We start from the raw sequence: 13,525 nt of genomic DNA on the forward strand, positions 1-13,525 counted from the left end.
AACAGCGTTCTTATATGCGGGTTTAGCTCCTCTAGGAGTTCACGTAGCATGCAACCCGGGACACAGTCAGGTCCCATGGATGCTGTATTTTTAGCTTTGCTGAGAGCAGCTCTCACCTGGACATCTGGGATTTCAGGGAGGTTGCATTCAGCTGAGATTTATTTCATCTTTTGGGGGAGAGGGAGGGGAGAAATTTGCACTGAACCTGTCTGCCAGTATGTTGGCAATATCTGTGGGTTCAGTGTATTTTTTGCCGTTATGAACTAACTCTGCGCATTGCATTCTAAAATTTGTCAGTATTTCTGCAGTACAAAAAATTTGTTTGCAAGCCATTCCTCTAAAAACCTTTTGTCCAATAATGGCATGCTGAGTGATGCTGTATACTGCAACACAAAGCAGTATGCACAAATCATTGAGTCAGAACCCAACACAATGTATTCCCATTTCAGTAGCCGAAATGAAATAGATTAGTACATCGAAAAGACTAATTTAACTGTTTTCAGTGACAAGCTGAATGTGATTTAGAGATTTTATAGCCAACCCCCACTTCACTCACCTCATTTAAATGCACCCGTCAGGTACAGTAAAACCTAGACGGTGCTTCGCTACACTGGTAAATTGCAATAGCTACAGTCACACATTACATAAGATTTGATTCCTTCCATCAGTGTTTCACACACATTACATAAGATTTGATTCCTTCCATCAGTGTTTCATAAAGGAGTTAGATTAGAGTTTGCTTTACACAGTTATCTTCTAATTTTAAAAATACTTCAGCTTTTTGAAACTGCAAGGCAAGGTCACCGGCAGCTCATTTACTTCTCTTGCAGTGAGTTTGAACATTAAAATGGCATGCCTGTAACTGAACCATACCCCCTTTTATCTTTAGTAAAGATATAGTCCTTAAAATTTAAATCTTACATGAATGTTCAAAAGTTAGATTTACATAATGAGCTCCCTTAATGAGCTCCCTTTTAGGTAATTTTCTAGCAGTCAAAGCAGCCTTTGCATGGAAGGATATACCTCTTTACTGTCGTGATGTCTACACATTAATAGACAAGTCAATAAAATGAAAGGAGTGTACCCTTTGTTTCCAAGGCAGCCCAGAATGTCATGGGCTAGAAGGCAATGCCCCCAAGACAGAGTTTGACCAAGGGTTGGAAGATGGGAGCCTAGAATAACTGAACACTCCAAGATCTGAAGTAATGATACAGTCCATAACCAATCTTCTGTGAGGGAGTTCCAACAACATTGCTACAAGGCAGGATAGGTGTTTGGAACTTCTTATGCAAGCAGCCCATATATGGCAGCCCTGTAGGACAAACTTGACAACCACATCCATGTGCCAGTGTTTTCTGAACAGGTAATCTTTGAACCAGATTGCTATAGCACAAATGGTCTGCACCAACAGGCCCCTGAAGCAGGAGTAGAAACTTAAGTGAAGCGAATTACAGATTGTAAACTGAGCAGATATGGTTTGCATCAAGGTCTGCTTGCTTGCCCTTTCTAATCACCATTTCTATACAGATAGTAACCACGTGATAGTCTCATTCAGCTTGTTCAAAGCCTCTCCAAGATTAGTCTTAGGAAATATACAGGTGTATGAACTACAAATGAAACAGACCATCTTAGGCAGGCTTTGGGTATTTCTGTACAAGGTGACATGAACTTTAAAAGCCATCAAGGATTATTCTTTGCAGATTACCTCAATTTTCCAAAGCCAGAAAGCATGTAAAAGGAAAACTAGTTTGAAAGTAGGCGTCAGCCTCACTCAAATAAGGTTTAAGCGCTGTAGGAGGTGCGACTACAAATGGATTGGTAGAGGTTGGGAATACCTTCTAGAGAAATGTCTTTTATCCAACTGGATCTATTACCTAGTCAGTTACATCATGAAACAATGAAAAACCTTGAATACTTTAATCCAGAACTGGACAGCAAGGTGATTCAAGATGAAACCCTTTTCCACTACCCACAAGTGACCCTATTCCCTCTTCATGTACATGTTGATAAAGTGGCTAACTTCTGGAACAATCTTCACTTCAAAGTGCCAAAGTAATATGGTCCTCATGTGAATAGCCATGGCAACTTTAAAAATGACTGAATGAGATATTTAGAGAACGTCATACTTCAGAGTGCTTTAGTGACTTGTGCATTATTTTCCACTTGTATGTTTGTGGGCTCTGTCCAGAGTCCACCCTGACTTCAGCTCCCCTCCAAAGGACTGTGCTGCATAAGTAACTGCCAGTGAATGGCAAAGTGCAAAGACCCACACCTCTTGGCAATGGAGACAAATCCTACCTTATTTGCTGACTGAATAGAGGAAGTTCATCAATCTTGAGCATAGCAGATTTAGGAGGGAAAATTCCTAGATAGACTTCAGACAAAACCTTGAGTTGAAGATTTTCGTAAGACTACATCACCCTGATCAACCAGGAATGCAAATATGCTCCCACCCCAATTGCCATCTAGGGGGTATTTGATCTACAGGTCTCTATCAGCAATTTGGAGTGAAAGGTTCGACTGGGAAAGGTTAAACATTTCTAACTACCACACACCCTTTCATGCACCATAAGTGCAGGAGAATCTGGTCAGAGACTATCCAGATGCCAATCCAGCAAGGTATTGGGGACAAACAAAGCCCACTCATGTTGAACAGACACCCTTAACTGCCGGAATGGCAAACTGGTACAAGTTCCATTGCCCACAGAAAGGACTAGGAAATTTCTGGGCTACAGAGAAGTGCTCATTAATCCCCCTCATCTCTTAGGGGGAAAAAATGACCACTTCATTATCCAGTATCAGTTATATGCACAATACTTTGACATGGGATGAAGTGAGACTTGTGGATTGTCGCTTCCAAAAGCGAAAACTAGGAAAAATCTGTTTGTGTCCAACTGCTCCATAAAAAGGCTGTAAGCAAACAGTTATCTAGGTAATATGCAAGTCCTGAACTGCATGAAGTGGCAGTCACACTAACATACATGGCATGTGGAAGAAAGTTTTTACATTCCCTGATCTGTAAAGGTGAATAAAAACTTGTGCTTCGCCTCCCATACTGGTGTGTAGAGATGAGCAACCTGCCTGCATGCATATGCAACATGCAGAGCTAATCAGCTGTGTGAAACTGGCAGAAGTAACTGAATCAGCATTTTGAAAGGTTTACTCTGCCCAAACTGCCTAATATCCAGTACAGGCCAACAGCAACTGTCCTATCGAGGAAACCAAAAGCAGAAACTTTCCACTTTAGGGAGGGGAAGTTAATCTTTTCACAAGAAAAGTGCCCTTGTGCTCAGTAGGAAAGATTATGTACTGGCAGGAAACTGGGAAAAAAGTGAGTCATTCCAGGGTAGTGCCACTGATGCAAGAGCTGGAGAGCTCGGGTATCCATGGTGAATGTTTCTCAGGTTAATACAGATGGAAACCCTGCCACTGTCCATCTCCTACTGAATCAGCAGGACAGAGCACCAGTGTCAACCACTACTAGCAAGCCCTGGGGAATAATGTTTGTGGGCTCAAGGTAACAGTCTTGCCTGGAAAAGCCTTGGACTATTCCAGGGAGCTTCTTCACTCATTGGGAGTACTGACTCTACCAAGTCGCTCTTGGACTTTAACACTTGTTTTGGTCAATTTGGAGAGGAGCATTATGGGTAGTATATTGATAGAAAGCCTTTCTTGGTAGCAATTATCCCTTGATTCTCTAATTCTACAGTCCTTACATGCAAAGTCCTGGAAGGGCAAGCAATGGGGTATATGCTAGTGCATCATCCCGCCTCCATAGTGACTCAGCCACCGTCTATGGCCCCCTCAAAGGCAATGTCCTCTACACTTTTCCAGCCCTCAGTGATAAATGCAAGATGCATCTGTGTACAGCCTCACCAAACCTCATATGGAAACACCATACCTCAGCTTCTTATTGCAAGAAGCATGGACAAAACCTAAAATAACTGCGGACAAAGGCCTAAAAATTAGGGACATTTAAAATATTGCTCTCATCAACTTTAGAAAGCTGGTAGAAAAGGATTTGTGTTAGCATGCTTTTTCTAAAGGATATAATGTCGAACTGTCATTTAGCGATTTCCTTGATTTGCTGGAAAAAATGAGGAAAAGAAAATCTAGGAATAAAAACCTGGACATTCTGTGAAACTCTGGACAGCATCCATCTTCATAACAGTGCCTCTTGCTGGAACCTAACTGAATTGTCAACCTCAGGTCAGGTTTGTGGCACCCAGTTCACTTGCAAAGGATCAATTTGAGGACATTGGCGAGAAAGTATTTCCCTTACTGAAAGTACTTCTTACTCAAGGTCCTCCTTAATGTTCCAAGTCATACAGGTTCTCAAGGATATCAGTCTAGCTTTATTAGCTAGAGACCTAAACAGAGTCAATGAACATTTTGCCAGGTGCTATGAGCAGTGGGAAAAAGATCTAGTCAACTGAATAAGCTTTCCATAACACCCAAGAACTAGTCATGAATACAGACTTATCCTTGTAGCCCAGTCATCAGTGGTGGCCTGCATTACAACTGGTGAGACTATCAAAGCAGCTATTACATCGCTTTATCAAAGATACTAAACACAGATGTCAGTCTTTAATGGGTAGAGGAGTGTAGACTATTTGGCAAACATGGTATCACCCACAAAAACAGAAGCACAGCAGGTGACTGCTAATGAAACCCTCTGCTTTCTGAAGCTACTTCACTGGCTGGAGGGCTTTCAGACAGGTGTTGTGGGAATCCTCAAAGTATTTATATATGGGGGCAGCCAGTCATGGACAGGCTGTCCAGCAGCATTGCTATGGTTCCAATGGTCTGAAAGACCATCAGCATTCTAGCTGTCTTGGGGGATGTTCCTCTTACCCCTTTCATGCCCCAGTCTTTTGAAGACTTCCTGGCACTTTTGCAGGCCAGTCACTGGATCAAATGGCTTACAACAAAGTATCTAGAGACTGTGCATATATACAGCATATACTTGATATATGGCACCCTTTTGTCACGAGAACAAATATGGAAAGCAACAGTGGTTGTGACTACACAGATATCTATAATGCAGAAATAGGGGGAACTCCTTGCCTCATAGCAAGACATTGTCCCATTCGATTCTCAGCTACAGCGTCTTCTGTGTGGAGGCATACATGAATGTAGCATACCTTCGTTGAAGGTTGTGCATCAGGGCTGGTAACCCGGTACGTAAAAATCCACTACCAATCATTAGCGGACTGGAGTTCCACTGTGGCGACCCCTAACTGGGAAAAGCCGAAAGACAAGACAAGGGGGAACTCCTAAAGTTACTTACAAAAGGTTGAGCTCTGTTTAAGCAGGGAGAAAGGGTGAGAACATGTCAATTTCTTTTACTAATACCCCTTTACGTGCTAATGCTGGGAAGATGAAATCTGTAGATTGCACTAATTCAAAGCCAGAATGAAAATGGCCAGGGGCAGTTCATTTAAATTCATTTGACTACTTAAGCCTGCTGGACACAAGTGTCCCTTTTCAGGGGAAACCTGTGAGCACTATTAGTGTAAGTTAGTCACAGGGTGGCAGGCAAATGGAGGTAGAGTGAATCAAACCCTGTACCCTGGGGTACAGGAAGCAGATCATTAACAGTCCAGTGCTTTTTAATCCTCTGTACCAAGTGCCAGACTACCTCTGGGAGTATTGAAAACGTATTACCTATTCCACGCAATCGTATATTGAGTATTCCATACCAGGTAGCACAAAGCCACCACACTATTGGCTTTATAACCCTGAGGTTATAGGAGGTTTCAAATGCAGGACAATAACCATGTATTTTTGTTCCAGTATATACAAGCATCTATTTTTTTTTAAATTATACATAAGACATGGCAAAACAGATTGCAGACATTTTGATGTGGTACACTACACATTTGTTGGGTCAGTCAAGTTTTCTGCAACCTAGCATTTGAAGCCCATTTGATGGAAGTGATGCAATATAGACAAAGATTCCCTTAGAAAAACTGTTTAATCAGTTATCTTAATATTCCTAAAAATCACATGCATGCAGTATAAAAAAAAGTCAGACCTTGTCAAAACTGCACAAAGTTTGTCACTGAGTAGCTCATCCAGAAGGATTTCCTTCACTGAAAGGCTGCTTAGTAAACTAATCTCAGATATGTATAGAATCTTCAGAGTTACGTACTGCTATTAGCTTCCCACACCACCCACCTTTTTGTAGCAAACATTTGTGGTAGAGCCTGGAGAGTGGTCAGACTAAATTTTCTCTGAGCTAAAGACTTTTCATACATATAGAAGTTGATTTTTTTCCTTCTTTACCCAAAGACTACAGTGTTTCAAAAGTTTTAAATGGCACATCTGGTCAGAGGTGGCTGCCAATGGTCCGAGTACAGAGGTCACCATCTCCTCCTTACATTTACTAGTCATGCCCTGGTTGCCTTCACTGTCCACAAAGACATCAGGTTGCCTTTCCGCATGCTTTTAAATGTCATTTGACTATCTAATTCAGTTTCAATTGTTCATTAATTCCTGCGTGAATGCCAAAGGCCATTCAGAACTCAGGAAATGTATATTCCCAAAGGCCATTCAGAACTCAGCAAATGTATATTCCCTGGGACCCAACCAAGTTTCAATCTGCTTTTTAAATAAGTACTTTTCTTTGTGCATGGTACCCATCAAGGTGTTTATACCAATATTCTTTACAAGCACAAGGTCATAAACATCTTTCAATCTGTCAGTCACAGCTACACTGACAAGATAGTTTGCGCTATACATGCTGAACATACCAATACTACAGTACTACAGACCACTTCAGAGCAGAATTGATCATCCTCCATATAAAAGGCTTTCCTAATTCAGGTACATAATTAAATTCAAAGTCTTATTGCAAAGCCAAAGCATAAAAAGCATCAGCTGTAGAAAAAAAAATTAGGACAGTTAGAGTCAGATGTCACTGTCAATGTAGCCCAGCAGATGTACATAAATAACACATTTCTGCACATGAAAATGTACTTTGAGCCTTTTACGGGTCCTCATTGCTTAATCTTGAGAACTTTTCTAGAAGTGGTGCTCGTGATTCTTACCTCACTCAGGTAAATTGTGACAGATGTTGTTGTGCCAACTACCTTTTTCACTAGATATTGATTCCCCAGCTGGAAAAAAAAAGAAATTATTAATAACCCATTTTTTTCACACTATCCTTGAGTCTATCCTGGCAAGCAGATGCAAGATTTGGAACCATTTCAGAACAGACACCAGTCTACTGTGGATACTCATTACATGTGCACCTCTGAGCAAATGTGGAGGATAACAAATTAATCCTAGAGTACATTTTTTTATGCACAAGGAAACCACCACCCTTGGAAAATACAAAAAAAAAGATGCTGCATACAGTAGGCACATCAGCTAGAAAATGACCCAGAGAACCAATTTGAGACAGCAGGACAAAAAGTTAACATACTTATCACTCTATACAGGTTCACAGCAAGAACAGGTCAGTCTGTTTTGATCTGCTATTGGAAGAGAAACATTCTAACAGGCTGGAAGCTTAAATCTGAAAATGAATTTTTAGAAAATATGAACTCACAGGTGCAGGCACACACCTTGTTTAAAAAAATTCTGAAAGCACTAGCCAGACACATTGGACAGAGTAACAACTTACCGATACCCAAGGGAGAGCAGTTGTCACTATTTTATACACTCCAGTTAACACAAAATAATTTAAAGGTAAACCTCAAGACACATTCACATAGAAATGTGTAACTAAGTCTGGAGGTGTGCAAAGTAAAGAAATCAATAAAAGTGAAGAGGAAAGTTTCTCCACCCCCCCCCCCAACACTATAGTCAGCAAGTACTGCTACCAGAGGCAGAACATTTTAAAAGTCCGATACAATAGCAGTTGGGTATATGATTAGATGTGGTGCATACATTTTGAACCAAGGTCAAGAGGAACTTGGTGGCATTAGTTTGCCTAGCACTTAATTTTTGTTTGGTTTTCAGCTGAGGTGCCTACTATGCATAGAATGCAAGGCAAGCCTTTAGTCAACCGGTGCCCTAGGCAAGAGCTCCACAGCGCTCCCAATCCTAGTCTACCTACTTTTCCTGTATTCAACATTTTAAAGAATCCATTTGTTTACTACAAAAAAACTAATCTTGGAAAAGTGCCCCTGCTAGAATGATGCTAGGTGGCTGCCTAGTTGGCCTATGCCCAAGGCCAGCTATGACAGCATGAACATCCATGTATGCATGATTCCACAAGTAAACTGGCGATCCAATTGCTTGAAGGTGTGCATGCCATATTCAAGCGTCTTGGAAGGGGCTGGTACACTTCATAATGTCTTGCATTTGAGTGCTGTGATGTGCTTGTTTCCCTGTGAATTAAGTTAGTGATGAAAACATATTTCTTTGGAAAAGCATTAAAGGGATGTTGGTGGTGTACTGTTATGTAAAATTTTGCCTGGACGTTTTTGGTTGCTTCGTTTTTGGATTCCAAGGGACCTTGTCTGTGGATTTTTGTTAGTGGTCACCTTGATTGGCTTTGTTTCAAGAGTTATTAGTTTCCCTGTGACCCTAAACTGGATTAGAAAAACTTACTCTGAAAACTAATTTGGTAATTTGCTTAATGTTAGATTAATCCAACAAATTCCTGGACAAAATTCAATAGCATCCTACAGCCTTAAAACACTGGTGCCTCACAACCTTATCCCAGATGTTTTCATAAAGCTAAACCATGCAACAGTGGTGAATTATATTGAGGGATTTTTATAGTTTCAAAACATGGAGATTATACCACTACTGATGCAAAGACAGACATATTGTGCACTCAGGCGCACAAGGAGTTTGCACTATGGGTGTGGATAGAGAATCGGACATTCATACAAAACATTCCTGGAGCACAGCAAACTGCAGTGGGAAGAGAAACAAGGGTGCACCATTTAAACTGAATTTTGCCTAGTAAAGGAATCTGTGCAACATTTAATATTGTATTCAGGCAGCACTGTGAAAGCAGAACACAAGCACCACTGACTCAAAGCAGAACACCATACAGGCTGGCTTTGCAGACAGCAACAGTTGGAAAGGACCATCAGAAATAAGGTGAGACTTTTTTCTTAATTTAATGAAAGTACAGTACAGCTATTCTGAAATGAGAAGTTAAACACAGATAAAGCATCAAAAAAGTATCTTACCTGCTTTAGCGAGACATCATCTGGACTGAAGCCTGATGGCATCTGTACATCAATAATGACCATGTTTGTTGCATTGCGATTTCCCAGGTAACTGAAAAATTAAGCAGGTGTGCAAATTAAGGATAAGAATAGGCTGATCATTTGCTAATTTAATTCTGTGTACAAAAAAGGCCATGTTGATCCAAACATTCATTACCATCACAAAATGGACCGTTTCAAATGTCAAAAATAGTTAGGCATCTAGTACTAACTGCGCAAGTTTAGTTATGCAAACATCTACGCAAGGCAGACCTACATTGCCTTTTTTAGGTAAAGGAAATATTAGATATCTTTATTCGCCAAAGTTACATTGCTTCATTCTGACCTATTTCAAACAACTAGAAGCTGCACAAAACTTGCACTTAACATGGTCACACCTGCAGCTGTGAACCAAAATTCAGAGATTACTCTGAGCACGGTACAGGTTCCACTGTAGATCCGGCAGAATCAAGTTATGTAAAAGGACTGTTGAGTCTTGATGCAATACTTTAATGCCTTAACATTCGATGCAGAAGAAAATGAGGTTTTTAGAAAATGATTCAGACCAGTAACATGCTCCATGATACATCAACATAGGGATACTTTGCATGTAATTATTCACTAGTTTACTTATCACATTACAAGCTGTGGATAACCAAATGCCATCATTAGATGGGGGCTGTAATGTTAACTAGTATTTTTATAGCATGTGGTAAAATTTCCAGAACAGGTTTGTCAGAATACACATGGCAATGAGTACACAATCAGTCTCAAACAAGATATTGTGTCGGATTAGAAACACTTGCTTAAATTTAACTTAACTCTGCGTTAAGCTATGGTTTTTGCTTGGACTGTTTTGAACCCCTTAAACCTCAGGTCTCCTCAGTGTTTCAGACCATATGTAGATTCATTTTGACGTTTAACCCCTTCAAGATGGGGGACATCAGCTTCCCTGGTTCATCTGGGAATATATTCCCCTCCAAGGTGTTATTTATTAGCTTCCAAACATTGACAATGATTCTAAAGTAAGCAAGCCTGGGAGTCACCACTGTTCACAACTGCAGGTTTTTTTGTTCATATGTTAATCTCCTGTGCATTCCTCATATGAGGGGATGGTGTGTGTGACCAGCATAACAAAAGCCTACCATGTCCAATATGGTCCAGTTCTTGTCCTTTCACCCATGGACACAGCCACTACATGATCCTCAGTTTCGCCAAAGATTCTATGACAGGAGCAGGGTGAAAGCACAAGTTCCTCAACCTCTCACCATGAGTGAGAAATTAAAGCCTCACTATCTCCCCCACGCTAGGTCAACAAGGTGCCCACAGCTAATACCTTTGGTCACTTGCGTCAGTCAACCTAAAATGAAGCAATTTATTTGTATATGGTAAAATATACTTCACTTGGGGAGCTTGTGTCAAACTGCAGAAGTATAAATCCAGCTGCCAAGTATGTTTACTGGAATTAAGCTTAGCGGAAAACGGCAGCACTGGATCCAGAAATTTACTCACATTAAATCAAAGGGAGGAGCTGAGAATCCTAAGAGGTAATGTGCATCATTCATGTGTCACTGAGTAAAAAGCCATAAAGGAAAGCAAGAGTTTGATAACAGCATGACATACCATTTAGGAGGTAAGAAATTACTGAGCTTAGAAAAGAATCATTTACTGAACATTTACTCTTCACAAAACAGGCTCAATGGTAACTATAGGTGCTTGTTGTAGAGCCAGCACTGAAGCCTGAATAGTACAATTCACTAACAATTTGTAGTATAAGGAATGAAAAATAAAATTAAAGGATGAAAATGTTTTAGACAAAGAGAAATTGCAGCATACAATCAGCTTACAAAACGTGTAAAGTAAAACTGAAGCAAATAAAGCAAAAATTCAAAATGGTCAGGATGTTGTTGCAAAAGTAGTGTGGACATGGGAACACCCATGTAAGAATTTAAATGGAAGTCAGAAAACATGCAATTCTAATTAATGCTTAAGGAATAGGTGTGGCTATACAACCTGAGGGGAAACCTCAACCTGTACTAAATCTGTAACTAAAGATAGAAGTTTAAGGTGCCCAAAAGACCATAGTACTACTGAAATGGTTAAGGGTGAAAATGCATCTTAAGTACTTAGACAAGAGTACTAAACATGTGGAAAGAAAAGGAAAATAGAAATTCAGCATAGGAGGTTACTGTGCTAGTGACCTGGAGCCTAGCAGTTTCATCCCAATGTAACACCATAGTTTCTCTACGCAATACCCAGGATTGTATTTAGTAATGACGACCCATGTCAATGAGGGTTGTGGGTGCTATCCTTGGTAAGAATTTATGGTGCCCCAGCCACTCATCCATGTTCCTTTTGAACAGGGGCAGAGGTGCTGTGCTTCACATGAATTGGCAGCCTATTCCAAAGATGCAGCAGTCACTGCAAGACAAATGTCCCTCCTGCACATCCTATTAAAATTGCAGGCCATATTTAAAACCCTGGAATGGGTAAGCTCTAGTCCTATTTGATTTACAGAAGTCCAGTACATTCATTAGGTTTGGGTCAGAGATTGCTCTATAAGCCAGGCATAAGTCTATATGATACAGAGTATAGTGACAGGGACTTTAGTTGGTCTGTGTAAGGCACATGATTGAGTCCTTTGATCTTTGTTAGAAACTTCTGAGGTCTATCCAATTGCTGCAGGTGCTTTCTACAGTACATGCCAAAAGGGTGTTGTATTCAGTTATGGGCCTAATTAGTGACCAAGTATAGAGGCCTTAAAAACTCCTTTGCTCTAGAGGCGATTCCTTTGCTAATCAAGTATGCTACGTAAAAGGCCTTCCTTACCACAGTAGACACATGGTGGTCAAAGTTAAGGTCAGTCTACTTGTGATCCCAGATCCCTTACCAGTTCATTGGTACACAGTTGTTGGTCTGCACAAGACCCTTCTGAATTATGCAGACATTTGGGGGATTCAGTAATTGCATCCAGTTTTCAATTTTCTGCAAATCTGGTCCACCACAGCCACTTAGTTTTGGCTTGAACTTCTGAGAGGTATATACCCAGCAGTTGGGGGCCCAGGACTGACCCTTGTGGCACCACACTAGTGACACGTCTCCTGGTTGATTTAGAGTCACCCAATTGGAGTGTGTGCAGTTTGAGAGCCAGTTGGCAACCCAACTTTCAACAAAGGGGTTTACATTCAGTTTGTCAAGTTCATCTGGAATGCTCAAGTGTGGGATTGTGTCAAAGGCCCATGCCAAGTCAAGGTATACTATGTGCACAGATTTGCCCTCAATGGTCCTAGTCACATTTTAGAAGAAACCCACCAGGTTTAACCAGCAGAATCTGCTCTTGACAAAGCTAAATTGGGTCAGATCCAGAGTTTGGAGGTAGTCTATATCTTTACAAGGTCCATGACATTGTTCCACAGCCTTACAGATGAGGCTCAGACTTATAATTCCTCAGGTCTGTTGATAAGCCACTTTTGTGGAGGGAATAACTGTTGCTGTTGTCCATTCCACAGGAACAAAGCCTATGGAAAGGCTATGGTTGAACAGGGTACTTAACAGTGATGTTATTTCATGTTTTAGTTTGTTTAGACCACTGCCTGGGATGCCATCTGATAGAGTTTTTTTTGCCTTAGACAAGGCTATAATTACCTGCTCTTTGGATATGCAGGGGGGACGGGGAGTTTAGGGGAAGGTTTGTGATGGATTTAGTGAATTTCTCACCCATCCAAAACCTGTCTGCTAGCAGGTTTGCTCTCTGCAGGATCAGTGCATGAGATACCATTAGTCACTAGTTTGGCACATGCTTAGGTCCTACCTTTTAGGCTACATACATAACTGTAAAAGGCCTCATGTTACCTTAGATGCGATCGGTAGGTTTCTCTCAAGTTACCCTTAAGAGGATTTGACATGTCTTATTTGCCTGTTGAGGAAGGTGCTTTTCAATTGTGGGGCCTCCTTAGTTTTCTTAGACAGCAACGTTTTGCATTTGTTGCAAAGTCTGTTGATGCTGGATGCCCACCAGAGTGGCTTTTTTACTTGAGGCTCTAGCTTGGATTCTCTGGAACAGCAGCGTCTATATACTTATAGAAGTGATTGGACAGAGCTTCAGTCTAACCTTTGGTGCAGTTACAACTTCCAGCTGGTGGTGGAGCTTGGGATGACTTGTACCTTACCCTAGGAGGGTATAGTATGCCTTTGTGAAGTTTAGTCCAACTTTGCCCTTTGTGACCTCTGGTGGTAGTGCCAGTTTGGAGACTGATTTGTCAGATTTAACCAATGAGGGTCCAAACAGTTGGGGTGGTGCATTTGTCATGTTAGTGAGGACCAGACCTAGTAAGTTTACTGTTCTTGTGGGG

At 40.9% G+C, this 13,525-nt stretch overlaps 1 protein-coding gene across 2 annotated transcripts in view; it reads right to left on the reverse strand.

Annotated features, from left to right (window-relative positions):
* LOC122793959 (alpha-2-macroglobulin-like protein 1) overlaps positions 1 to 13,525 on the reverse strand; it is a 621,161-nt gene that overhangs the window by 40,708 nt on the left and 566,928 nt on the right. For both annotated transcript variants that reach the window (XM_044062013.1, XM_044062014.1), the window contains 2 exons: positions 9,156 to 9,246; positions 7,053 to 7,121 (listed from right to left, as the gene is read on the reverse strand). In XM_044062013.1, coding sequence (XP_043917948.1) covers positions 7,053 to 7,121; positions 9,156 to 9,246 — 160 coding nt within the window. The remainder of the gene's footprint in view (positions 1 to 7,052; positions 7,122 to 9,155; positions 9,247 to 13,525) is intronic.

This window comes from Protopterus annectens, chromosome 2.part1 (genome assembly GCF_019279795.1).
Source record: "Protopterus annectens isolate FY-2018-M chromosome 2.part1, PAN1.0, whole genome shotgun sequence".
Lineage (NCBI taxonomy): Eukaryota > Metazoa > Chordata > Ceratodontiformes > Protopteridae > Protopterus > Protopterus annectens.